General features: G+C 38.4%; 1 protein-coding gene across 2 annotated transcripts in view; it reads right to left on the reverse strand.

Annotated features, from left to right (window-relative positions):
• Positions 1 to 27725, reverse strand: part of CATSPERB (cation channel sperm associated auxiliary subunit beta) — a 72847-nt gene that overhangs the window by 43574 nt on the left and 1548 nt on the right. The window contains exons 2-12 of one of the 2 annotated variants that reach the window (XM_039346954.1): positions 26470 to 26545; positions 24657 to 24754; positions 18792 to 18944; positions 16849 to 16918; positions 16280 to 16375; positions 15691 to 15837; positions 10773 to 10865; positions 6457 to 6575; positions 5004 to 5036; positions 2699 to 2765; positions 857 to 903 (exon numbers count right to left, since the gene is read on the reverse strand). In XM_039346954.1, coding sequence (XP_039202888.1) covers positions 857 to 903; positions 2699 to 2765; positions 5004 to 5036; positions 6457 to 6575; positions 10773 to 10865; positions 15691 to 15837; positions 16280 to 16375; positions 16849 to 16918; positions 18792 to 18944; positions 24657 to 24754; positions 26470 to 26545 — 999 coding nt within the window. The remainder of the gene's footprint in view (positions 1 to 856; positions 904 to 2698; positions 2766 to 5003; positions 5037 to 6456; positions 6576 to 10772; positions 10866 to 15690; positions 15838 to 16279; positions 16376 to 16848; positions 16919 to 18791; positions 18945 to 24656; positions 24755 to 26469; positions 26546 to 27725) is intronic. The other variant, XM_039346955.1, reaches the window with a different exon arrangement.

Below are 27725 nucleotides of genomic sequence, written 5' to 3' on the forward strand. Positions count from 1 at the left end.
ACAAATAAAACAATCATATAGTTGACTCTAGCAAGTAGGTTAAAAAAAACAAAATTGAATTCACAAAGGACCAAGTATCCTTCTCTGAGAATGCACATATTATATTCTGCTATATTGGAGATTTTCTAGTTGTGTGAACAATTTCTGATTGGCAAACAATGTCTTTAGATTAGAATTATGCATGAATAATTATACATTATTAGCCAATGAGGGCTAATAATATTGGGAATACAGTTGATATTTTAATGCAAGTATAAACTTTTGAGCACGTGTGCTTTCTTCACTTCACCTCTATTTGGTCCACTGTTCAATATGTTCACTGTCCAATATGTTCAACTTGTTTGAGATTTGATGGAACTTTCATTTTTCCATCACTTCTGGTCTGAGTATTCTTGCTAACATCTCATAACTTAATTTATAATCTAGTAAATAGCCTAGGCTCTTCAGTCCTGAAAAATGTTATTCATCTACATGCTAATAAACCTTTATTTTTCCTCATTGTCTAATGTTTTCTTCCTTCTTTTTTCTTTTTTCCTTCCTTCCTTCCTTCCTTCCTTCCTTCCTTCCTTCCTTCCTTCCTTCCTTCCTTCCTCCCTCCCTCCCTCCCTCCCTCCCTCCCTTCCTCTCTTTTTTTCTTTCTTCTCCACATAGCATCAAACCTTCTCTCCAATGAACAATGGCAATTGAAATTTCCGTAGCAGTAGCAGCAAAGCTGTTGACTCTGCATGGTTATCAATTAGTAAAATTGGATTTTTATGGATATTGTGCTCAATCCTCTGTGTGGTGTTTCTGGATCAACTTCTATACAGAACAAAGTAGACCAAGCCATGATGAAAATGATCATTATTTGTCTTACCTGACTCAATGTCTTATCTTTGTTGAATGAGAGACTGACATAATCCACTAGAAGAAAAACGAACTGCATGTAATTGTTTGCATTTTTAAAGATGTATGCATGCAGTTTGATATGAACAATTGCAAAAAAATGTAGGTTTTTTTTTAAAAAAAACAAGCTAGCACAAATTAACATGAGCTTCTTTTTTCAAAAATCTTTTGATGTGTAATTCATTTTTGAATAATCACCCAGTCACCTTATAGAGAAGATAACATAAAATTTAATAAATAAAATGGTCAGTAACCTTGTAGCATCTCCATACTCAGACACAGTATATCTTTTAATTGCTAAGAGATAAATAAAATAGGGGAATAAATAAATAAATAAATAAAAAATAGGATAACAAAGTGATCCTATATAAAAAAAACAAAGACTCTGAAATGCATGGAGACCTTGGTTTGATCCAGTTGGGCTATTCTGATGCTCTTATGATTTAATTCAAAGCAAATACGCCAAGCAACTCATCTTTATTTCTTCACTTCTGAATAGACACATGCTTCTGGGGGGCATTAAACCGAAGCTACTCATCTGTAATATTATATCTTTTATTGCAAAGATGTCTCTGCTAAATTTAGTTAAGTCTAGTTTAAAGGTTTTTTTTTAAAATGTGTCAATACCTGACAAAGAGAGAATTCATATACAGAATAGGTTCATACTTACACACTTTACGCTAAATCATAATTTGATTTGTCTGGTTTTATCTTAGTATGATGTGTGATTCCAATTATAATATTGGAGTATGGTTAAAGATTAGCTATGATTAACAGTTTGCTATGTTTTCTTGGTATTTTCTGAGAGAATAAAAAACCATTGGTTGCCTTATATCTTGTGAAAACTAGTTCAATTAATTAACAGGGATTCTGATTTTTTTTAGCATCAAATATAAATAATTAAGTTAACGTATAATAAACATTAATATTTGGCAGGATAGCTTTCGCAGACTTTACTAAACATTTAAATTAGTTTAATGGGATTGCATTGTAGCAAAGTATCTACTTTGTCTCATGAAAATTTCTGAAAACATTTGATGCATTATATACTGGTTTATAGACTGCCTTTCAAACAGGAGCTGAAAGCACCATATTGTACATATCACACTCCCCCCCCATAGCAATAATTCTGGGGTGTACATGGGGATGAAAAACAATGGTTGCCCCAAAATCTCCCAGTGAGCTTCTATGACTGAGAGTGATCTTGAATTTGGATCAGTCCAACATTTTAATATTACAACGAAATATTGTGTGTGAAATACTCTATAGAGAGAAAGGAAGTTCTGTACTTAAACTCAGCTATGTGTGAGTTTACTCTTCATTCTTTAATGGACTTAACAAAAGACTGGATATTTGTCTAATTTTGATCGACTATTGTGGACTTGAACATTCCAATATGGTTTAAAAATGAAACAGTTATTGATCTTAAAATAAACTTGTTTTAGCTCTTAATGTGAATTTAAACTTTTTATAGTGCTATCTTAGTTAACCGCACATTTTTAGTTTCAACATTTTATAAAGAGTTTATAAAGAGTTTATAAAGAGTTATTAAACAGAACTCTTGAAACTAATCTTTAAAGGAATTAGATCTTCATAGCTTTTACACAAAAGATCTGGTGTGGCTTTGATAACATCATGTAATACTTATTAGTGGGTTCAGCCATGATGTCTTTATCACTAAATCCTTACACAGTTGCAGACATACATCAAGACAATCACTTAAAAAGCACTGATAATATAATTTTCATTTAGTATTTTTGATATTGCTTTATGCATCATACTTTTTGCAATTGGAAAAATCTGGTTTTCTTACCCTCATAGTCTTCTCTATTAGCTAAACATTGTTTATTATACCAGATTTTTGCTTCATAATAATCATCCTGTCGAAATCAAAATGTGAAACAATTACGTAACATATAAACTGGAACATGATCTATATACTGTAGGTAATATACACAATTTCAACTTCATTATCCTTCTGCCACAAATGAAGCTGAAGAAGACAGATGTTAGGATTATCAAATGCCAGCAAGGATAGATGAGGATCCAGGATCTCTAGTTGTTGTTCTGGTGATAATGGCAATTAATAGCAGTGACCTTCACTATAACATTATTATGGAAGAGTAAGTCTAGTAACTCAAGAATAAGAATGGAATTAACCAGACATGGTCAATAAAAAGAAGCACATAGGCCACATAATAATTACAAATACATAATTCACAGGTCCTTCTTGATGCAAATCAGAATTTTGACTCTTGCTAGGGATTGAAAGAAAAAAAGTATAGTTATAGATGATGACAATTGGGAGCACTACTTGTACATATGCCATAAACCAAAACACAAGACAGGGCTATCAGATCCAGTTTTTAAAAATCTACCCAACATCCAAAAATCTCTAAATTCTTTGCTTCTGTTCCAGGGTTACTACTATATCCTTGTTTTTTTGTCCAATCCTGGACAGCTCCATGGATGGTAGCTTAGCTAAACACTTGCAATCAACATAATCTTGACACCAAATACACACTGCTACTTCATATCCCTCCCAAATACTTTTTCTTATCAGGCATGCAACCATCATAATCCATCAGTAGAAGAGTAACTGTAGGAGATACAATGGCCTTGTGACCAGTATGTCTTGAGGTGGTTTTGAACCCTCAGCAATAATATTTACTGCAGTATAGCCCTGCTGTAGAATAGGATAAAGTAGGCAAGACTGGAAATATGTCAAGAAAAGAGGAGACATTAACTAACTTCATAAATTTTCTTAGAACATTGCCTGTCCATTTCTTATCCCAGTCAACGAGTCAGGGTGGGGTACAGGATTGTGATCAATTCTGTAGTAAGAGTATGACACTTGCCCAGCAACAATATGGCTTCACAAAAGTTATTTAATAGAATCATAGAATCATAGGGTTGGAAGAAACCTTGGAAGTCTTCTAGACCAATTCTCTCCCCAAGTCAGGAGTCTTCATACCATTTCAGACAAATGGTTGTCCAATCTTTAATGAAAACCTCCAACAATAGAGCACCCACAACTCTGGGAGACAAGCTATGCTACTGATTAATCATTCTCACTAATCAGAAAATTTCTCCTTGGAAGATTGGCATCATATCTCCCCTCAATCTTATATTTGTTAAATTAAACATATATAATTCCTTTAACTATTCTTCATAGGACTTAGCCTCCAGACTCCTAATCATCTTTGTTGTTCTCTGCACTCTTCCTAGGAATTTAGCATCTTTTCTGTACTGCGGCAACCAGAACTGGACTCAGTATTGGCTCACCAGTGCCATATAAAACAGTACTATGATGTCCATTGGTCTTGGTACTATTGCTTTGTTGATGCAGCCCAGGACTGCATTGACTTTTTTGTCAACTGCAGCACATTACTGGCTTATACTTAAGTGGAGTTCATGAGGACACCTAGATTCCTCTCATAAACACTAGTGTTAGCTAAGTACTGCCTATCATGCATCTTTGCATCTGATTTTTCCTGCTTAAATGAATGACCTTATATTTCTCATCACTGAGATGCATCTTGCTGGATAGGGCCCAATGCTCAAATCTGTCAAGAACCTTCTGAATCTTGAGTATCTTCCAAAGATTTAAAAATTCCTTCCAGCTTTGTGTTATCTGAAAATTTGATGAATGCCCCTTCAATTCTTTCATTTAGGTCATTTATGAAGATGTTAAAGAGCACTGGGCCCAAGATAGAACCTTGAGGAATCCCTCTGCATACTTCCCTCCAAGTATATGTAGTTCTATTAAGAACTACAAGAAGTAGGCTGTGATCAAATAATGTACTGAAAACTGTATACTACATTTCATAAATTGGTTATACAGTAAATTATTAATGTATCATTTTGAAGACCCTCCTTCCTTCCCTCCCTCCTTCCCTCCTTCCTTCTTGTCTTGTCTTTTCTTTTCTTTCCATTCCTTTCTTTCTTTCTTCTTTTTTCTTTTGAAATAAAGATGTTAAAAACGAGTACTTAGAGAAGTCAAATGCTTCCAAGTGTTTGTTATTATGTTGTGAAAGAAATAGATTATGTAGTGAAATAGCATGGCAAATAATTGAATGCTATGCCTAACTATAGCAAAAATATTAGCAATTTCTCACCATTTCAAAGCCACATAAAGCTGGTTTGTTGAACTGGAAGAAAGAAAAGGTAAAATGAAAAAGCAGAAAAATATGAATGAATTAAAACTTCTAAACCAGTGGTTCTCAACCTGTGGGTTGGGACCCCATTTGGGGTCGAACGACCATTTCACGGGGGTCGCCAAACAAGGCTGTCCACCATTTTTCCCCCTTTTCTTTGGCCATGCCCCTGGCACCCAGTGATGTATAAGTGGTTGGGGGTCACCACAACATGGGGAATTGTATTATGGGGTCGCGGCATTAAAAAGATTGAGAACCACTGTTCTAAACCTTGCAAAGCAAGAAATCAGAAATATATAGATTATTATATATTCACCTAATACTTAGGCTACTTTGATACAGTACTGTGTCCTAATATTATACATTTTTCTTGCATTTATACTAGCATTTAAATGTCAAATATTTCAGGCATGGGAACTTGGTTTAACTGAGGAATTTGGCCACTAGAATTGCAAAGGAGGGGTATCTATATCATCATTCTTAGGTCTCTAGTCTCAAATGTTTATACAGAACCCATTGTTTTGGGTTCTTTGTGGGCTGTTTTTTCACAACCACAACTGCTTATCTGAATGGTTAACCTTGTCCAAGTTAATTTTTTTTTTGTAAATTTTTCCTATTTGCTTAGAATGAGTGCCACAAATAGCAGGAATTCTTACACTTATAGAAACTATTTCTAGACCACAAAATCTTTTACTAAAAGACTTCAAGTGGAAGCTGTACTGGAATTATGTTACCAGAAAGTCGGTATCTAATTCAATTTTTTTTTTAAAATCAGCTCCGTTTACATTGGCATTTGTTCTAAGCTGCCATGAGGGAAAAAGCTTGATTGCCTTGAATTCATAGCAGAACAGTAGAACAATAACAAGGACACCAAAGAACAGGATAAAAAGTTTAACATCATATTCTCTATTATAGCTGCTTTGCCATGAGAACAAGTTAATAGCTTTAAAGCAGATCAATGACTTAAATAGAAATATAGGCTATGTATCTTTAAAATAAATGCACGAAAATAAAGTGTTTATTTGACTACATCAAGTCCAAATCTTGAGCTATAATCTTGATTTTGGATGATTCAATATATAGCCATCATCAGATTTGCCAGTAGTTTTCATTGTTATAGAAGAGGCAGAGAGAGTAATTATGAAACAATTTGTGAATATTTTTCTACAGAAACAAACAGCGTATTACTCTGTTTCTGTTCCTTACTACACAGAGAGTTTTCTAACTTTTTCCTCTAACTCTGTGTTCTACTTCTTTAGTTTGATCTAGCTTACTGTCACCCCTCACTTTCCCTCAATGGATTTCTGAAAGCCTAAAATGTCACAGTTCAAATGTCCTCTGAACATTTTTTCAGTATGTTCTTTGTTAACTTTACTACATCATATCATAGGGGAAGGATACATTCAAAACATACTTTCAATTTATGTTCTGAAGGATACCGCAGATCTTCACTGACAAATAGACCCAATGTAGTAAGTATTATTAAACGAGTATTTATTAGAAGGATATCCACAAGTGCAAGTCCAGAGCAATCTGTGGAAAAGAAAAGGATTCATGGTTATTTTGTTTTTATATCTTTCAACATGCATCATGGCTGGGGACATGAAGGTATGTTTACATTTGTATGCAGAAAATATTGTGTTGCTATCTGGAACTTGAATGATTTACAATGGATTTTAGATGGAGTGTATGATGCAATAAGGAGTATGGACATTTATGTTAATATATTAAAGACCAAGGAAGTTGGAGCTGACAGATAAATAAACAACAGCAAGGTATACACAAATAACAAAACATTTAAAGCAAATAGATTTGTGTCTTGCAGAATTTTTAGTAAAGATTAAAAACTAGATGGAGAAACTGTTAAAACCATGAAACAGAAATATATATAATATTTGTCTTCTGAGTCCTATCAGAGTGAGTTTCTTAGCAGAAAGGACCAATAACATGCTCCTCTTGCCAGACCTGATGGGATGAATAGATGTAATTAGGGAGAGATGGTCCCTCAGATAACTCAGCTCAATGTCATGTAGGATTTTAAAGGTCAAAGCCAATAGCTTGAATCGGAGCCACAAGCAAACTGGCAACCAATGAAGTTTGTGGAAACAGAGGTATAACATGTATCATTCTAGGGGCACAAATAATTTCCCACACCAACTTATTCTGCACTTGCCTCCTAAATCAGGAACACACACACTGGGCACACAACACAAAGTTGCTCCCAGCCACAGCCTCTGCCTGCTATTCAAGCAGGGATCATGACACTAGAAGAACTCCCCAGACTGCACACTGGATCTGTTTGGGGCAGTGCCATCCATCCAGTAGCAAAGAGGTAAAATGGCCCTAGAACTCAGAACCATGGTTTTGTTGAAGACTGTTTTTCTCCATCCAACCCCCCCCCCCATCCTTCTGGCACCAGGACAGGACATCAACAGCATACTTAATTTTCTAATGGCAGAGTTGTGATGGAATATCATCAGCATACTGGTGAACATTGTTGCCATGGGTGAAGTATCATCAGCTTCAACATGTAAATGTTGAAGAGGTGTGGAGAGAATACTGAACTCTGCAAAATCCCACATAGTAATGGTCAAGTATTAGATCATTCACTCCTGATCAACAATGACGGTATACCCCTAGGGAGGAAAAGAACCAGTACAATATAGTTATGCCCACTTCCATCCAATCCAGAAGAATACCATGGTCGATGGCATTGAAGAATGGATGCACTATCCCAAACCTGTTTTTGAGATCATTCAAAAGCATGACCAATGCTCTTTCTGTCCCATCCTCAGGCCTGAAACCTGTCTGAAAAGGTTTCAGATAATCTATTGCATACGCAGTCCACTGAAGTTTGTTGCAATCACCTTTTCCACAATCTTCCCTAAAGAAAGATCAAAAATTGTCCAGTATGGTGGGATCTAGTAATATCTTTTTGAGAAGGGGGTGAATCAATACTTCTTAGAGTCAGAGGAACAACTCACTCTTCACCACTGCTAGAACTCAATCACACATCCCTCCTCAGCAGCTTAACTAGCCAGGAGGAGCATGGAACTAATTGGCAGGTGGTCGAGTTCGCAGTCACAAGAGCTCTGTTGTCAGATAATAGGGAAATTCCCAGATAACAGAGCATTCTGCTAGTGTAGTGCCCACCTGGTATCCATCAATCTCCCTTCCTGGGCTGAAAGATTTGGTTTTGGACCTGGGTTGAGAATGCCCAGACTGATTGTCCTGGGGGATCTGAATAAATATATTTATTCTGGAGGAGAGTAGGTCTCCATAGCTACCCTGGGACTCCCACAACATGTCATTAGTCCAACGCATATTGCAGATCTTATTTATGATGAGGCGTGGTGGGTCAGCAGTTAAAGATGCTAAGCTTGTCATATGATAAGCTGAGAGCCTGGGTTTGAGACTCAAAAGCTGCATGACAAGATGAGCTCATGTTATCTGCCTCAGCTCCTGTCCACCTAGCAGTTTGAAAGCATGCAAATGCAAGTAGATAAATAGGTACCACTTCGGTGGGAAGGTTAACAGCATTCCGTGTGTCTTGGCCTATAGTCATGTTGGCCACTTGACCATGGAAATGTCTTTGGACAATGCTGGTTCCCCTGGCTAAGAAACAAAGATGAGTACCACCCCCTAGAGTCAGACATGACTGGAAAGGGGAAACCTTTACCTTTTTATTTGTGACATAATTTTCTTAGCTGGATGGTATAAAGGTGAACTCAATGTGGGAGACTTGCTAGAATGCCCTTCCCAGAGTGGCTTGACTGATGCCCATATTAGCATTATTTTGTCATTGTGGGAAGACCTTTTTATTTTTCCTTTATTTTCTTTTAAATTGTTTTAAATTCATATTGTTTTAGATTCTGAAGACTATCTTGTTGCTGGCTAATTTGCATGATATCTTTATTTTATTTTACTGGATATGTTTTAACTTGAATTGTATTATTTTTTGTTTGGTGTTTTTATTGTAATCTATCCAGAGAGCTTCACTTATTAGGTAGTTTATTTAGAAATAAATGCTTAAAATGGGAACAGAAGCCTATTTCCATTGCTCATGTGTCTAGTCTACAGTAGGTTTGTTTTGTCCTAATTTTGTATATGTTTTTTAAAAAATTAAAGTATTTATAATTAAATGTTATTCTAAGACACTGATATTTGTACAGCATTAAGAATTTATGAACTGGTTTGAAATTTTGGGAGAAATGCAGAATGTATTTGAACCCATATATTTAATCTAGAAATTGCAAATTGGGTGCATTTCTATAAAAAGAAGACAAAATGAAAATAGCATTGATAAGAGGATGGTTTAAAATACAGGGAAGGATCTGGGTATGTACAGGGATACCGATTCACTCCAGCTTGGACCTGGAAATTAAATAATCGTGACTGAAACATCAGCAGGACAATTCATGGGAAAAGCCAGTTGCTTATGAGGCATTAATTGAAACCCCTGAACTCCAACTGCTTATTTGACTTCAGAATGAAAGGGCACTAGCAATTATCTTTTAGGATTAAAAGGGTAATGATTATCCTGAGTCAGTGATTTGGAGAGTCTGAAGAGATGACATAAGTCACATGACACATCCTGATCTTCTCTTGAAAGCATACAATTACAATACAGAATTCTAATAGGCCTTAAAGAATGGGGTGTACAATGTTTTCAGGCTCTTTCTCCAAAAAACATCAGGTAACTAAATTTAATAAAGGGACCTTGAAGGTGTTCTAGTCCAACTCCTTGCTCAAGAAGGAAACCCTGTACCTTTTCAGACAAATGGTTATCCAATCTTTTCTTAGAAACCTCCAGTGTTGGAGTACCCACAACTGGCAAGTCGTTCCACTGATTAATTGTTCTAATTGTTAGGAAATTTCTCCTTAGTTGGTTGGTAGATTGGTTCTCTCCTTAATTAGTTTCCATCCATTGCTTCTTATACTGCCTTCAAGACAAGAAGCAATGGATGAATAGGTTGACTCCCTCTTCTTTGTGGTAGCCCTTTACATATTAGAACACTGCTATCATGTTGCCCCTAGCCCTTCTTTTAATTGAATAGGCATACCCAATTCCTGCAACCGTTCTTCATATGTTTTAGCCTTCAGCCCCCTAATCATCTTTGTTGCTCTTTTCTGCACTTTTTCTGGAGTCTCAACATCTTTTTTATATTGTGGCAACCAAAATTGGATGCAATATTGCAAGTGTGGTCTTACCAAGGCATTATAAAGTGATATTAACACTTCATCTGATCTTGATTCTATTTCTCTATTAATGCAGCTGAGGACTGTGTTGGCTTTTTTGGCAGCTGCAACACACTGCTGGCTCATATCTATGTGATTGTTCACTAGGACTTCTAGAAGCAGGCATTGCCTATTCTGTACCTGTTCATTTGGTTTTTCTGGTCTAAATGTAGAACCTTACTTTTCTCTACATTAAATTTCATTTTCTTAGGTAGGGAACAATGTTCAAGTCTGTCAAGATCCTTCTGTATCTTGAGCCTATCTTTTATTTTCATTAAGCTACAATTAAATTAGTATGTTTTCTTTCCAATCATATTATTTAATATTTCTCCTTTAGACTTATCAAAAATGATAATTGGTACAAATTGGGGAGAGGGTTCTGAAGCCTACAGTTAAATTTTTTAGGGCTACATGAGTCTTATGCCCTTTAGGATCTATATACAGAAATCTACAAATGAAAAAAGACAAACACTAATTGAAAAGAAAAATTACCATAATCCATGAGAACACAAATGTTATCTGTTAAATTATGCCAAATTACATCTCGATTCATAAATCCATCTTCAGTGACTCCTATAACTATTCCTATAAAAAGTATACAGACAAGAATCATAGAATCATAAATAAATCTGGATACATAGTACAATATTGTATGCTGCTAATTTCTACAAGTGATATAGAAATTTCAGAGGTGTAACAGAGATTTGGATTCCTGTGGATGAAGAAAAATAACACATTTCTTTTATATTTGATTTTACAGGATAGGTGGAAACAACACTGCAAAAGGACAACATCTACTACAGTCATAGCCCATCTCTAGATGGAAGCCCTTTGGCATCTTCAGAAGCTTGCAGAACATAATAGCTCAACTGAATTTCTTGTTCTTAACAAAACATGGTAGGTAGGAGTAGCTAAATAGACTACTGTGGAGTTTTATGTATGTGCGTGATTCTGAATTCAATTCAGCTAAACCAGAAAAAGATCAACTCAAAGTCCATGTGGAAATGTCCTCATTCAACACGTTTCCCAACAGAAGAAAGATTTCTATGGAGATTCTCTGTCATCCAAGTCATTGTTGTCCCAAAGATGCTTCCCCCCCCCAAAGGTAACTGGACTATGTTTTTTCCTTGAGGAAAAAGAAGACATTTCACTTCTCAACCAAGAACCTTCATCAGTTTTGGCTGGATGGTGGAGGTGGGGAGGAATGGAAGGTTTAATTCTGACTAGTCATCAGAACTTATCCTTCCTGTTATGTCCCGAGCCTTTGCAAACGGCTCGGGCGTTTGCAGGCAGTCCCAGGCAGGTGCAAAGCTGCCCGGGACCAGACAGGCTGTCGCCAGCGCCGTGCGCATGCGCGGGTGCTGGCGCGGGAAAAGTAACCCATTTACCCGGGAGTTGCCTATATAAGAGGCTGCGAGGCGTTTGGGCGAGGCTGAAGCCATCTTCCTGTAAGCTGAACGCTGAATAAAAGAAACTGAGAACTCCAGCTGCTTCTCGTGTCTGTTTTCCCGCCAAGGACGCAACACTGGCGACGAGGTGGGATGCCTTGCACTACCTGGAAAGGAAGAAGTGTAAGCTTACCCAAGGAGTCCTGAGCGGCGGAAGAGGAACGGCGTCGACTCGGCAGCTACCCGCCAATCCGGTGCGCATTCGGGGGTAGGCTGGCTGATAGACCCGTCTCCTGAAGATCCGAAGATGGCGAAAATCGGAAGGCTTTCGGAATTCGACGTCTCACATCCAGAGCGGTGGGAGTCCTACGTATCCAGAATGGAGAACTACTTCAAGGCAAACCAAGTGAGGGAAGATAGCTTGAAGGCCGCCACCCTGCTTTGCGTTTGCGGCCAAGACGCCTTCGAAATCGCAGAAAATCTTGCAGCACCTGTTCCAGTAGAGTCTGTAAGCTACGCAGACCTGAAGAAGCTGCTGAAAGAGCACTTCCACCCCAAGGTGTCCGTTATCTCATGGCGCCACACCTTCGAGCAGAGGGATCAACGGTCCGGTGAAACAGCCAAGGAATACATCGCCGCGCTACGGAAGGCCGCCAAGCCCTGCGAGTTCAAGGACCTCGAGGAACGACTGAGGGACCGATTCGTGTGCGGGCTAAGGCATCGAGAGCTACAACAGAGACTTTTTGCCAAGGAAGAATTATCCTTCCAAGACGCCTTAAGGGAAGTCACCGCAGAAGAAGCAGCAGGCGGCGCCATCAAAAACATGCGGCCGATCAGAAACAGTGCAGAGGGTGCGTCCGTGCACCAGGAAGACGTCCGACGAAACTCCGAGGAGGATCCGGACGAGGAAGTCGACCGTCTACACCCCGCGAAGGAAGAGAACCAGAAGGGAAGCTCTTCGGCTCTGCTCAAGTGCATCGGCTGTGGAGGTCGCCACAGGAGAACCGACTGCAAGTTCCGCTCCGCTACCTGCCGGGCATGCGGCAAACAAGGGCATATTGCAGCTGTGTGTCTGAGCCGACGAAAGGCACAACCCCAAGAAGAACGCCTGAAAGGGAGAAGTCCAGCTGAACTTCGTTGGGGGCGCCAACTTACTACTAGACTTGACCGGTTGCATCCGGACAGACTGCCTTCATCTACCTCACATCCTAGGGCACCTAGACAACTACTTGTGGGTGCCCCGGTTTGGGCTCGCAATTACGGGCCTGGTCATACATGGGTCCCCGCTTCTGTGTCCAGGATCACAGGTCCTCTCTCCTACGAGGTTGCCCTGGACAACGGTCGTGTCCTACGTCGGCACATCGACCAACTTCGCTCTAGGCGAGACTTTTCTGCTGAGACTCCTGGGTCTTTTCCAGGGGGGGAGGGGGACCCTTTGGAGCAAAGGGAAGGGCAAGAGTTACTGCCCATCTCCACTGAGGGAGCCACAAACGGCCCATCCCAGGGTTCCGCGAGAGCTCCGAACAAGAATTCCATGAGCTTACCTAACTACCAGGCATCCACGCCTACTCCAGCCAGGGAGTCACCCCGGGGGCATACTCACGTTCCACACACGTCACACAGCACTCCAGTCACGGAGGATACCCGGGGGCATCCCAACAAATCATTCCCCGCAAGAGAGCTGGCACACAATCCCCAAGGTTGGCCTGACCTTACCCCAAATCCTACAGGGGGTCAAACATACACAGAGCTAGTCGAGGAACCAAGTCCCGACTACAACAACCCTAGCACAAATCAGGGAACACCTGAGTTTTGGGAAAGTACAGAAACCCACACGAGCCCGAGCACAGAATGGGGTTCAGGGAATGGACAGCCTCCTGACAGGTCTTGGACTGACCTAGGAGGTTCTACAGAGACGCCCAGCAGTGGCTATCACTTCAAGGGGCCTGAGGGTCTACAGCTAGGTAGGTCAACCAGGTCACAAAGCAACAGAAGCCCTGGCCTGACGAGCCCGGTGGGCAAGCAAGCAGGCCAGGCATCGGGGCACAGTCCTTGGAAGACACCAGGGCACAATAGAGAGAACAGGCTCACGCCTCCCTCCAGTCAGGGGACTTATGCCAGTAACCCACAGCTAAGAAGGTCACAGAGAGCAAAGAAATCTCCTAAGTACTAGAAGACTACATAACATTGCTGGCAAGGCAAAGGCCAGTAAACAGTGGGAGCACTGGGGAGCAAAATGTCATATAAAATAAATGTTGTATGTTGGTAGTAGTTTTAGCCCGGGGGAAAGGGGTGTTATGTCCCGAGCCTTTGCAAACGGCTCGGGCGTTTGCAGGCAGTCCCGGGCAGGTGCAAAGCTGCCCGGGACCAGACAGGCTGTCGCCAGCGCCGTGCGCATGCGCGGGTGCTGGCGCGGGAAAAGTAACCCATTTACCCGGGAGTTGCCTATATAAGAGGCTGCGAGGCGTTTGGGCGAGGCTGAAGCCATCTTCCTGTAAGCTGAACGCTGAATAAAAGAAACTGAGAACTCCAGCTGCTTCTCGTGTCTGTTTTCCCGCCAAGGACGCAACACTTCCCTTCTCCCCCCCCCCACCCATCCAGCCAGAACTGATGAAGCTTCTTGGATGAAAAGCAAAATGCCTTCTTCTTCCTCAAGAAAAAAGCATAGTCCAGTTATCTTTGGGGGAAAAAAAGCACCTTTGAGACAACCAGCAGAAGAAAGTTATGCAATTTTTTTTTAGAACTAGTCACAAGATTCACCATTTTAGCATTCTTTGAAATTACTGTTATTACCAATCACTTCTTGGAGATCATAGCTAACTAGAAAAATAGGAAGGCAAGTGATAATCAACTCAGAAGCCTGCTGCATTGGGATCTTCTCTCATCCCCTCAGAGGACTGTTACTTCCAGAAAATGGATGTTCTTGTAGAGAAAAAACAACAACATGCAACTACCAACACAGAATCCTGCCCAGTAAGATTTTTTTCCTCACTCAACTTAAGTTAGAAACATGAAAAATATGGGGATGAAGTACCAATAAGAAGAATAATCTGGAAGATGCCAAATTTCTTACACTTTTGCTTGTCTCTGGGTGTGTGTGTACTTGAAATAAATTTACTTAATTCTTGTATTTATAGATTTCTGGAAGTAAAATAGTTTCCAGTCTTAAGCAAATCCTTACAGGTTTAAAAGACAAAGTCTATTATGAGTTGAGCTCAACTCCCGATGAATTCATTTATTTATTCAGAAATTAAACCCACTGAGCTCACTGTGATTTATTCCTAAATAATAATAGTAATAGTAATAATAATAATAATAATGTTGGAGGGTACCTTGGAGGTCAACTAGTCCTACCCCCTGCTCAGGCAGGTAACCCTATACCATTTCGGACAAATGGCTGTCCAGTCTCTTCTTTAAAACTTCCAGTGTTGGAGCATTCACCGCTTCTGGAGGCAGGTTGTTCCACTGATTAATTGTTCTAACTGTCAGGAAGTTTCTCCTTAGTTCTAGGTTGTACAGATAGTCCTTGACTTATAACAGTTCATTTAGTGACCATTCAGAATTAAAACGGAACTGAAAAAAGTGACTTATGACCGTTTTTCACACTTATGACCATTGCAACATCTCCATGATCAAAATTCAGATGCTTGGCAACTGACTCATATCTAAGATGGTTGCAGGGTCCTGGGGGTCATTTGATCACCTTCTTGCAATCTTCTGACAAACAAAGTCAATGGGGGAAGCCAGATTCACTTTACTAAACAACTGCAGTGATTAAATTAACAACTGAGGCAAGAAAAGTTGTAAAATGGGGCAAATTTCACTTAACAAATGTCTCGCTTTTGGGCTCACTTGTGGTCCTAAGTTGAGAACTACCTATATGAATAGGAACATGTAGTGAGATTTGGTTCTAAGTACACATAGATCAGATTACCTTGTTTGATAGCAAATCTATTATCATTGGTGGTTACAGCTATGCAACACTCATCAAATAGTATGCAGTCACAAGATGTTGTACTTACCTGTATCTTTCTTTCTATAAATCACACCAATTATTGCTACATCACTTGCACAAGGACTCTTTGTTATTGACAAATCTGTTATCTCAGACATTGTTTTATTAATATTTACATAAGTACCAAGTTTATGAAGCCACTGAAGAATTGGCTCTGTAAAATATAAGACAGTGAGGTTAATATGTAAGAAATGTGTATTCTGCACAGTTTTGTAACTTTACTATAAAATACGGAAATATAGATTTTCATTACTAAAATGAATGAAAATATATTTTCAGCCCCATTATTATGAGCCCAATCCTAAATACTATGCATCTAATATCTAAATTCCAATACTTCCTGGAGAACAATGCCATTAAAAAGAAAACATAGCAAGACTATCTATCCTTATTTGATTCTGATTTATTTGCCTTAAATACCAGGAATAAAAATCACTTGAAAATCTATCTCAGCTGCCAGCAAACAAATCTCTCCTCATGAGCACAGTGTTTTAGCCATTCAGATGACGAACATTTAATATTTGAACACCTTCAGAAAGCTTTGAACTGAATGTAGCTACTACAAGTTATTTCACCGGAATGGAGCTATAACTTACCTCGCTTTATATCCAATAATGTTCCTTCAGTAGTGAACATACCTAACCCATGATGCATATTGAATTTTACAAACCATTCCTCTACTGGAGCAATATCTAGTCAAACAGGAAATAGAAAATGAGGATAATTCCTATGAACATCCAAGTGTAATATTAACATTTTTCTTTAATATACAATACAGCCAGGCATATTCAGTGGACTTTTCAGTAATGAGTATGTTTCCATATTTGGGGGTTCATGTCATTTTCTTATTTTATATTAGCATTTTACATTTATATTTATCATTTTATATTGTTTATGGTTAATATGACTTAAAAAATAAAATAAATGGAAAGATAAGATATAAGATAAGATAACCTTTATTGTCATTTTTTTACTGTGGGCACAATGGCACATATCAAAAATGAAATTTAGTTGCCCGTTCTCAAAGTGAAACCCATACATGACACACACCTAAACATACTATATACAACATAAGGATCACACTACTGGAATATTGGTGCAAATTAAACTAAGGAAGCAGCAATAATCCCATTAACAGAAACAGGCTATTATAACAATCTCTCACCTGTATTGTATGTAATCCTTTCTCTAGGGATATCAATAAACCATGAATCCACTTCTTCGTCTCCTTTTCCCTTTAGAAATTGTCAGAAAAAAACTTTCAATCTTAAAGTTTAAACAGCCATAGTCATGTATATGTTCTTAATTATGCATCATGATTTTAATATATATTTAGTACTAGCTGTACCCAGCCACGCGTTGCTGTGGCTCAGTCTGGTTAAATGGAAAAGAAAGAAAAGAGAAAGCGCACGTTTGTAATATGTTTAACTTCACAATACTTGTGGGTATACAATATTTGTTGTTGTTCCATTGTCTGTGCAGATATAGAGATTATCTGAAATCGTAGCGTGTGTTGCTTTTACGTCCAACAGATGGCGCTGTTTTTCAAAAAAAGCATGTTTTTACCTGTCACTTGTGTGACATCTATATAATATTGGTATATAAAACACGCACGTATTCGAATGCAACTTTGTGTCAAAATTTCAAAGCAATCGGTGAAGAACTTTCGGAGATTTAAGATTTTGAACAAACAAACATTTACATTTTTATTTATATAGATTGTATGGTATGGTAGGTTTAGATTCAGTTCTCTTCTCAGCCAAATTTACAAGCTTAGCCTGCGTGAGCCAATCTTTTAACCAAATTTATTGTTTGATGCTTAGGTGGGGATAAACTACTTTTGAACAAGTTACGAGCTCCTTGGAAAAAATGAAAAACATAAGTAATGGAAATTTCTTATTTTTATTGGGACATCTTGCAAGAAGTACACAAGGTCAAGCTTGATTAGTATTTGGATAGAAGACTACAAAAAAAACCTCAAGATTATAGACTAGACGTAAACTAGGTGTAGATACAGTATATATACTGGAAGAAAACAGTGACAAACCAACTTTGGCCAAGAAAATAAATGAGTATGTATTACAAATATCAAACTAAAATAACATTCTGCCATTTCAGAAATGAACATTTTAACCTTATAGGGGAAATGGGCAGCATAAAAATGTAATAAATAAATAAAACAAACATTTTAATTCAAATTAATGCAAATTATTTTTGCCCAATTCAGCAGTCTTTTCTCCGCAAGAGCTGGTTATGGCAGCCCATAAATGGACTAAAGTCATCTCTTGCTGTAATTCACAGTAATTGATGACTGAGATCTGATCCTGGAAATAGTATAAATCATTATGAATGCAGCATGTACACAGACACAGACACATATATACAGTATGTCGTATATGTATTTGCTTGAAATTTTATATTATCAGGTACAGTGGTCATAATATGCCTTCTCTGTTCAACTACAATACACTTTCAGCCTGAGCAATGTTATGAATCTCAACTTTTTTGTTTACGAAGACCACTATTTTTTATTTAGATCTTCTAAGCACTGTGAAATCTGGTAGTCCAATTCTTGCAGGAATCATGGCACACATGATTCTCTTAAAGGAAACCAAAATTAAATTTAAAAAGTAAGATAATTTATTTAAAATAAATGGTGTAAATTCCATGAGATTGCCAAATTCTATACAATGTTAGTGGTATAAAAAAGTTCCAAGTCTTGTAAAATTACTATTTTTGCATGACAACTGCAAATTCAGGCATTCTTTAAAAAAAAAAAAAACACTGTCATTTTGGAAATGTTCTACATTTTTGTAATACCTTTTGTAACATGTAAAATCAGACAATAATGCCCATCATCTGAAAAAATTGCTGATTTCTGCTACAAAATAATACAAAGACGAGATGCTGCTGTGCACCAGATCTGACTATTTTAACATTTATCTATTCTTGCCTCATACTACTGGCAGTCTCTCTCTCTCTCTTTTACATCTTTCAATCATTTGCCACTTGAATCTAACTGGTGATATCAGGAAAGGAATCTAAGCTTTTCACTTTGCAAATCCTGTTCTCTCCCACTGAACAATTTACCCTCCCCAAATGCTTTACCAGAGTCATTTCGAAGAAGAAGACGTTTGAGTAGGTACTATTGAAGATCTGTATGCTGGGAGCAAGACCTGCTGAAGTATAGAGCAGTAGATTTTTTCTTCTGTTCTCCTTGGTATCCTCTTCATTAATATTATACAAATGGCAGATGACTTTCTTTGAGATGAGATGCACAAAAAAAGGAAAAAAGTATACACAAAGCCAAATTGTCCAACCATAGCACCGAGCATCTTTAAAATGTTAAATAATATGCCAATACATTGACAGTGAAATTACCTAGTGAGGTGATGGATTTTCTGTCATTGGATTTTTCAAGCAGATAATAGACAGCCAGCAGTCAGAGTACTTTAATGTGAATTCCTATACTATTCCTATATATGTGTGTGTATGTGTATATGTATATGTTTTCTGAGGTTTTCGCGGGTATTTGTATGTAGGTCTTTGGTTGTTCGGGTTTTCTCCCGCGTAAAATTGGAATCCAATTTTACGCGGGAGAAAACCCGAACAACCAAAGACCTACGTATATGTATATGTGTATATATATATATATATTCAATAACACAGCCTTTGACCTCTGGGAGAGGTATAAAGAATCTCCCTACCCCCTAAGCTTTACTCTGAGGACGCTGGCAGGGGATCAGCGAAAGCTAGTAGTTGTTTCTTTTAACATTGTAAATAGTTGTTTTTATTGTTTTTAAATATCTTTTTAGCAATAAACAACTGGTTTATACCTCTCCCGGAGATCGAAGGCTGTGTTATTGAACAAATATGCCTGGGATTCAGATTTTTGCAGCTATCAAGGAGATTTCCTTTTATAACACCGGCCAGTTTTGTGCACGGCTCTTGGACCTAGTCATCGGTCCCTCTGATGTCTCTGATTGTTTCATTCTTGAAAGGCACATACTCGCTGTTCCCTTGATGGTTTTTAAAGCCGCAATTCCCTTATCCACTTTCTTTTCTCCAATCTCCTCCCTTGTGCACCTCCTGCTGTCCGTCATTGCACCACCAATTTCTAGGGCTGCTGTTCCCCCCCTCTCCTTCCTTTTGCCCAATTAAGGGTGGAGTAGAATTCAATGCACACCTTGCAGAGAGTTTGGTGTTGCAAGAGCGAGGATCACGGATGATGAAAGATCAGAGTTAATGCCAGGAAGGAGGCTCTCAATATGCCTTGGGGCATCCCTTGAGAGGGACAACATCCTCCAATAGAAGAGTGGAGGCAGGAATGGGCATGCCAGAGCCCTCCTGGACAAACATTCAGACCCATTTGGTGGACCATCTCAGAAACACTCACGCATGCGCAGGAGTAGCGGAGCGAAAAAGCAAGAGGACTTTATTGGATACACATCCTGCCAACAGCCCTCCAGGGAAAGAACGGGTGTGCTTTGGGGTAGAAATGAGGAGAGGGAATGAGCGAAAACATGTAACACAATGGGGTGGTTGGAAACACATGAACGAATCAACGGTTGAAAAGGAGGAGGGGGGAGTAACGACCCTAAAAATCATTGAGATTACAGCAGATAGCCGTGGGCAGGTGAGGAAAACGACCGAAAAAGAGGGGGAGGAAGGAACAATGAATCTGGATGATGGGATGCATATGAAGAAAGCGATGGGCAAAAGAAAGGGGGGGGGAACAGCAGCCCTAGAAATTGGTGGTGCAATGATGGACAGCAGGGGGTGCACAAGGGAGGAGATTGGAGAAAAGAAAGTGGATAAGGGAATTGCAGCTTTAAAAACCATCAAGGGAACAGCAAGTACGTGCCTTTCAAGAATTAAACAATCAGAAACATCAGAGGGACTGATGACTAGGTCCAAGAGCCGTGCACAAAACCAGCTGGTGTTATAAAAGGAAACTCCCATTGACTTGTTTCTATGCTCTGATGATGTTGGCAGTGCTGGCTGATGAAAGCTCAGCATTTTTATTAAACAAATCCTAGTTTGATATTATCCTGGTGTTCGTATTTATTTGTTTTTATTACACACACACACACACACACACACACACATATAGTTAGCTATACAGGTAAAAATCCGACTCTTGGGTATATCCATGTTACAAAAAACAAATAAATAGTGACCACCAAGAGAATAAATAGAAAATATTTAATAACCAAACCTAGCTTTCGTCGGGTGCTCCCGACATCGTCAGGGTTTAAAAAAGGCAGTCATTGGGGGAAGCTTATATGCAATCCCTAATTGTCTGCATCTGGCTTTTAAATCATGTAACTGGCCCCAGCTGGCCGTGCTGAGTTCCGAGTGCATCTCTCATGTCAGCATGTGATTCTTTCTTATCACCTCTCCGTACTCCACCGTGCATACTTCTATCATTGACCCTGGGGCTGGACAGGATCCTTTCCCTTCTCTTTCTAGCAGTAACCCTTTCCATTCCCCCACCCCTATCAGTGTAACTCTCTTTATTAGATGGGGGGTGCAGATCATTCAGTCTTCCTCCAACCCCTTTGTATGTCTCAACCAAGTTACAATCGATCGTAACCTAGGTGTCTCACCCCCCGCTCCACAACATCCACCCTCCTGTCTCCTTCCATGCATGCCATCCCAGTTCATTCACCATCCAATCCGACAACCCTCCCTCTTTGTTCACAAGGACTATCTCTTCTCGCCATGGCAACAGCGGCACTCTGTCGTTCTGTTCACCGCCGATCGGTATCCCATCTGCTCCATTCAAATCTCCCCTTCTCATTCTCCACCAGAAGACTCCAAACTCCAACAACAGAGTGCCGCTGTTGCCATGGCGAGAAGAGATAGCCCTCGTGAACGAAGGGGGAGGGTTGTCGGATTGGATGGTGAACGAGCTGGGATGGCATGCATGGAAGGAGACAGGAGGATGGATGTTGTGGAGTGGGGGGGGGGTAAGACACCTAGGTTACGATCACCAAGGGTGAGAAAGATCGATTGTAACTTGGTTGAGACATACAAAGGGGTTGGAGGAAGACTGAATGATCTGCACCCCCCATCTAATAAAGAGAGTTACACTGATAGGGGTGGGGGAATGGAAAGGGTTACTGCTAGAAAGAGAAGGGAAAGGATCCTGTCCAGCCCCAGGGTCAATGATAGAAGTATGCACGGCGGAGTACGGAGAGGTGATAAGAAAGAACCACATGCTGACATGAGAGATGCACTCGGAACTCAGCACGGCCAGCTGGGGCCAGTTACATGATCTAAAAGCCGGATGCAGACAACTAGGGATTGCATATAAGCTTCCCCCAACGACTGCCTTTTAAAAACCCTGACGATGTCGGGAGCACCCGACGAAAGCTAGGTTTGGTTATTAAATATTTTCTATTTATTCTCTTGGTGGTCACTATTTGTTTTTTGTAACATATATATATATATATATATATATATATATATATATATATATATACACACACAGTATATATACACACACACACACACATACACGGGCTTGATAATTAGGTTGCAAACATTTCATCTCCATTTGAGGGGATATCTTTAGTACAGTTTGAATTGTGTTCAGTTTGTTTGGAATGTTGCTTCTGGTATTTCACTTGAAGCAGCCCTCTCTCTCTCTCTCTCTCTCTCTCTCAGTGGTTGGTAGGCAGAGTCGATGTCAATGTGTCTGTTTACTGATTGGTTGGTGGAGAACCAGGCCTTGAGGAATTCTCTTTCTCTCCTTGACTTTGCTTGATTATATTTGTGGTCCCGGTTAGATTGAATCTGTGTCCTTCTGCGTCCTTGTGGATGGACATGAGGGACAATTAAGATTTCTCCCCGAATGGAGACGAAATGTTTGCAACCTAATTATCAAGCCCAGAGATCAGAGCTATTAATATTCAAACACACACACACAAACACAAACACACACACATACACACATACTAATTTGTAATTCCTACAAAAACATCTTCCAACATGCTACTTTTGTGATGTAGCTAAATAGATTCACTCTATATCTTTATTATCAAAGCTGATTTTTCTGGCCTCTGTGGAAATAAAGCTATGGGACCTTAGAACCCAAGCATATTTGAAAGGACCAGATTCAGAAAGCTTCCTTTAAGTAAATATAAATCAAATCCCCCCCCTTTCTCTCACACATACACACAAACATTTTTGTGGACCTCTCTCCAGTGCTTAAGGGTGATGCTTAAATGATAGTGTAAATGAGGTAATGGAGGATTTTTTTGTTTGTCTCCTTCTGCCATGGAAAAGGCTCTCTCTTGGCCAATGACAGCAAATAAATAAGCTGTGTTTTGGCTAGTGAAAAGTGCATACTGGAAAGCTTTGTAGCTGCTACCAGTAGCCATAACAAAGTTGTATTTTTAGTTTTCTTTTCCAAAAAGGAAACTACTTTCCAATCTTTACAGGTATTATATCCTTCAATAGGCCAATTAAGATTGTATAAGTCTTTCCTCTATTCTTGCTGGTTACTTCTCTTGAGTTGAGCAAATATAAAAAGGTGGTATACTACTACTACTACTACTACTACTACTACTACTACTACTACCAATAATAATAATAATAATAATAATAATAGACAGCAGAAGAGAAGAGAAACAATTGAAAAAAACTACAAAATACAAAGACTTACAAATAGAATAATTGTGATAAAAGAAAGCAAAGATAATAACATTAGCCAATAATAATAGATGCATTGGGTGCAATTCCAAAACATCTGGAGCATCATTTGAACACCATCAGCATTTACAAAATCCCTGTCAGTCAATTGCAAAATGTAATTTTACTTGGAACAGCTTATATCCTGTGATGATGCCTCACCATCAAACAACATTTTCCTATCTCAGGTCCTTGGGAAGGACTCAATAAATGGATAAAAATGCTAAATCCACTCTAAATATCATCATCATCATCCTCATAGACTTCACCATTCACAATGAGTGAAGTTGCTGATGTCAGCAGTTCAGTTTTCAGAAAGTGGAATCTTAGCTCCTCTAAATCCTTGTCTTATCAATGGGGAACCATACAAAGAAGTGGTTCTTCCCAGGCCTATTGCCATTAGTACATATTTTTGAGATTAGCTGTCAACCCTGAATGAAAACGTACTGCTGCAAGAGCTGCAGATGTTTTTTCTGAATGTTTTTCTTAAGCATCAATACATTAGAAATCACAGTTCACATCTCCACAACTCTGTCCCCTGCATCCCGTTTTTAAGATCCTTGTTTTCCCTTGTTGCTCTGGGCAGGAAGTAAATGCTGCCCTTTGAAAACAGGTGTGAAACGCCAGAATAAAACCTCATCAGTACCAAGAAAATGGTACATGTGGAAAGACTGGACAATATGATTACTACTTTTTATTTTATTTTATTTTTTAAAAAAATAATCTCACCTTTATTATTATTTATAATAATAATATTCCCTCCTCCTATTTTCCTCATAACAACAACCCTGTGAGGTGATTTGGGATGAAAGGGAGTTACTGATCCAAGATCAGCAGGCGGCTTTCATGCTTAAGATGGGAACTAGAACTGATAGTTTCTTGGTTTAGTGCCATTTCTTTTATTTACATTTTATTGTATCCTTTCTATACTTCCATAGATATAGAAAATGTTCCTAAGCAAGTAAAAACTATTTTTTATTTTCGGACATGTTTTTTATCCAAAGTACTTGTATAAATTCAAGCTGAATTTTATAGAAATAACAAACTTTCATTCATACAAAGAAGAAACCCTTGATTTAATGGACTCATGGGAGAGAAGCAGAATCGTGTTATGTTTAAATAAAATGGCATTTTGCCTGTTGTTTATGAAGTCTGTGAAACAGAGATTTGGTAAACCTCTTTACTGAATAGTGAGGTTTTTTTTTTTTAAATGTCATTGTTAATTGCCATAATTTAAGTTTCTGTACATTATATGAAACTGAATGGGAAACTCACTAAGCTCGTCTGTGGAAGATACAGTTTAACTGCTTTAGTCTTTGCAGTATCCTTCGTGAAAGTATCTGTGTAGCAGGCAAAACTTGAAGTGGACACCTCTGAGAGAAAATACAGAGATTAATATAATACCATCTCTAAACATGTCTATTTATACCAAGGATGTACAAACTTTATGGGGTAAAGGCTGCACCTGGTCTTTGCTCATGTATGTCTATGACTAGAAGGGTAGCAGGATAAAAACCAAATTTCAATTTAACTAAAATGAAATTAAATGTAATTAATATAACTCAGTGACTATAGTATTTTTCCTCTTGTGTCACATTACAAATTCTAATATGATTTTTCATACATTCTAGGAACAATGCTCAAGACTTGGGCAAACAGTATGCAGCCAGTGATGTTTAATGTAAATGAAAAGTTGAAGCAGAAACAGATAAAAAGTTTAGAGAAATGAATGGGAGATGAAGAAAGAAAGAAAGAAAGAAAGAAAGAAAGAAAGAAAGAAAGAAAGAAAGAAAGAAAGAAAGAGAAAGACAGAAAAATTATCAGTGTTGTCTACTGTTAATATTATCTCTTGGCTTGTAGTAAAAATTAAGTTATATAAATTGCCACCTTGCTCCCTCTTTTGGGCCAAATCAAATGCTTAATTGCTTACAGAAGTTTCATATACCATAGAATTGCAAACAGAGAGATTATTCTTTTAATTTAAATAACTAAATTTAATTTAAAGTACAACTACCGCTTTTATGAGTAATAACAAATTTTGCACTAGACCAGAATTGGTTTGTTGATATTCTTCTCTAATGAAACCGTGGTGTAAGAATGATTGTTCTGGTGTATATATGAGACTGAGGTTAATTAATATTAATTTGTTTCAATTCTGACAGCAACAAGTTCTACATAATGCATTCAAAGAAGAGATAGATTATCATCATAACATCTAATACTGTATGTCTTATTTTGAAATTTTCAATAGCTATATTTGCAAGATAATCAAAAGTTTTCCAGGATGTATACAGTAGGACTGCCAGATCTGGGCTGCAGAAACCTGGAGAACCACTAGATGGCAGCCATGAGTTCTTTGCCAGGATCATCTGAATTTTTGCATTCTGGATTTGCTAGACCTAGGATATAATATGATTCTTTAGAAGTCTAGTCAGGAAGATGAGGATGCCCTTGTAGTGAATGATGCATACCATATCAATTAGTATTTGTGCTGCAGATGGATTTATTCTAATTCCTGGAATCACACATGTACATAGATAATTTTTATTATAACATAAACATTCAGGTAATGGTTCTCTTATAGCTAAAATTCACTGTGGTATAAAGGATGAATGATGGTAGAATGGGATTATTTAAAGAAGGATAGCCTGAGGTCATAATGTTGGAAAGAATGGAGCTAAGTAGAAAACAGAACAGAGTAAAAGGCTCTGGACTGGAAAGCAATCTGAAATCAAGCAAAACAAAACAAAAACATTCAAGAACAATTAGACAAAGCAATGAGAGAACAAAATCTCATAATGAAACAAGGACATTACAACAACTGAAACAGAATCCATCATGAAACATAACAAGCATGATTTCAGCTGTCATTAAAGCAAAATTTCCTTATGGTGTCAGGAACATGACTGATGGTCATTGCAGCTGTCTGGAACTGCATTGTATGCACAAAAAAGCCAGCATAAGCCTTCCTATGGCATAAACAGGCAAAGAAAGAGAGAAACGAGCAAATTCCTCAACCTGAGTGTCCATCTTTCCCTTTTGAACATCCTAACAATCAGAAATGAATGCATTTGAAACCACAACTTGCCTTTTTTATTGTAGGCAATGCCTGAAGAAAGTTTCAAAACAGCTCCAAGCAAAATATAAAGCCACAGCAGCTCCATCTGTGAAATAAGGAAGGAAAAGAAAATGTGAATATAACACTATACTTAAAGCTATTTCTCTTCCAGGCATGGTCAAATAAAGTCAAGATAGGAATCCCAGCTGTGAGACCCCAGCTGCATCTGGTTTTATGTGCATTGCTTGGGCAGATGGCACTTCATTATGCTGCTGTGTATGTCATATTGATCTTTTCAACCCTTCAGATACTGTTTACTGTGCTGCATCCCACTCTCGTGATATCCCCTACTTAGTGACTGGTTGATCCTTATTTAGCCCAGGTTGCTAGGCTGTGCTATCCTCAAGGGATAAATAGTTTCCTTTAAAAAAAATAAAATAAAAGCCAGTTGATCACTGAATCCAGTAAATTCTCCTGACTACTCTATTTTCCCCATCAGTTCTTCTAGCCCTCCTCCACATTAACTTTATATCACTTGCGAACACTGTTTTTGACTTTATTTATTTATTTATTTATGAGACTTATATACCGCTTTAAGTGCAAGCACTCTCTAAGCGGTGTACACCAGTAAGCAATGTATATATATATTTACATTGCCCCCAACAATCTGGGTCCTCATTTTACCTACCTCGGAAGGATGGAATGCTGAGTCAACCTTGAGCCGGTGAGATTTGAACCGCTGACCTGTTGAACACAGTCAGCTAAAGTGGCCTGCAGTACTGCACTCTAACTGCTGCGCCACCTCGGCTCTTTGCTTACATTCTCCTTTCCTTCTGATCCAATGTCCTTTGTATTACAATAGTCCCCTTCCCCGCTTTTTAAATCTTTAAACTACAATTTAGGCATGTTGGAATGAAGTCACAATATTTCAATGAATACTATTTCTTTGCGTCTATGAACTATCAGCTTTTCATTGCCACAAAATTGTTATGTACCTAACAAAGGAACAATGTGTTCTTTTCACTTTAATCTTTCTATCAATAAGGCAACAATAGTACAATATAAGAGAAAAGAAAGATAGAAGAAAAGAGAGAGGAAAGAAAGAAAAAGAAAGAAAGGAGAGAGAGAGAAAAAAAAGAAAGAGAAAGAAGAAAGAAAGAAAGAAAGAAAGAAAGAAAGAAAGAAAGAAAGAAAGAAAGAAAGAAAGAAAGAAAGAAAGAAAGAAAGGATCTGCTAGTGTCAAACAAGAAAGTGTCAGAGTGGGTTCCAAGGTGTAAAAATATTTG

The sequence above is a fragment of the Crotalus tigris genome, unplaced genomic scaffold, assembly GCF_016545835.1.
Source record: "Crotalus tigris isolate CLP2741 ecotype Arizona unplaced genomic scaffold, ASM1654583v1 scf7180000018040.1558517, whole genome shotgun sequence".
NCBI classification, from domain to species: domain Eukaryota; kingdom Metazoa; phylum Chordata; class Lepidosauria; order Squamata; family Viperidae; genus Crotalus; species Crotalus tigris.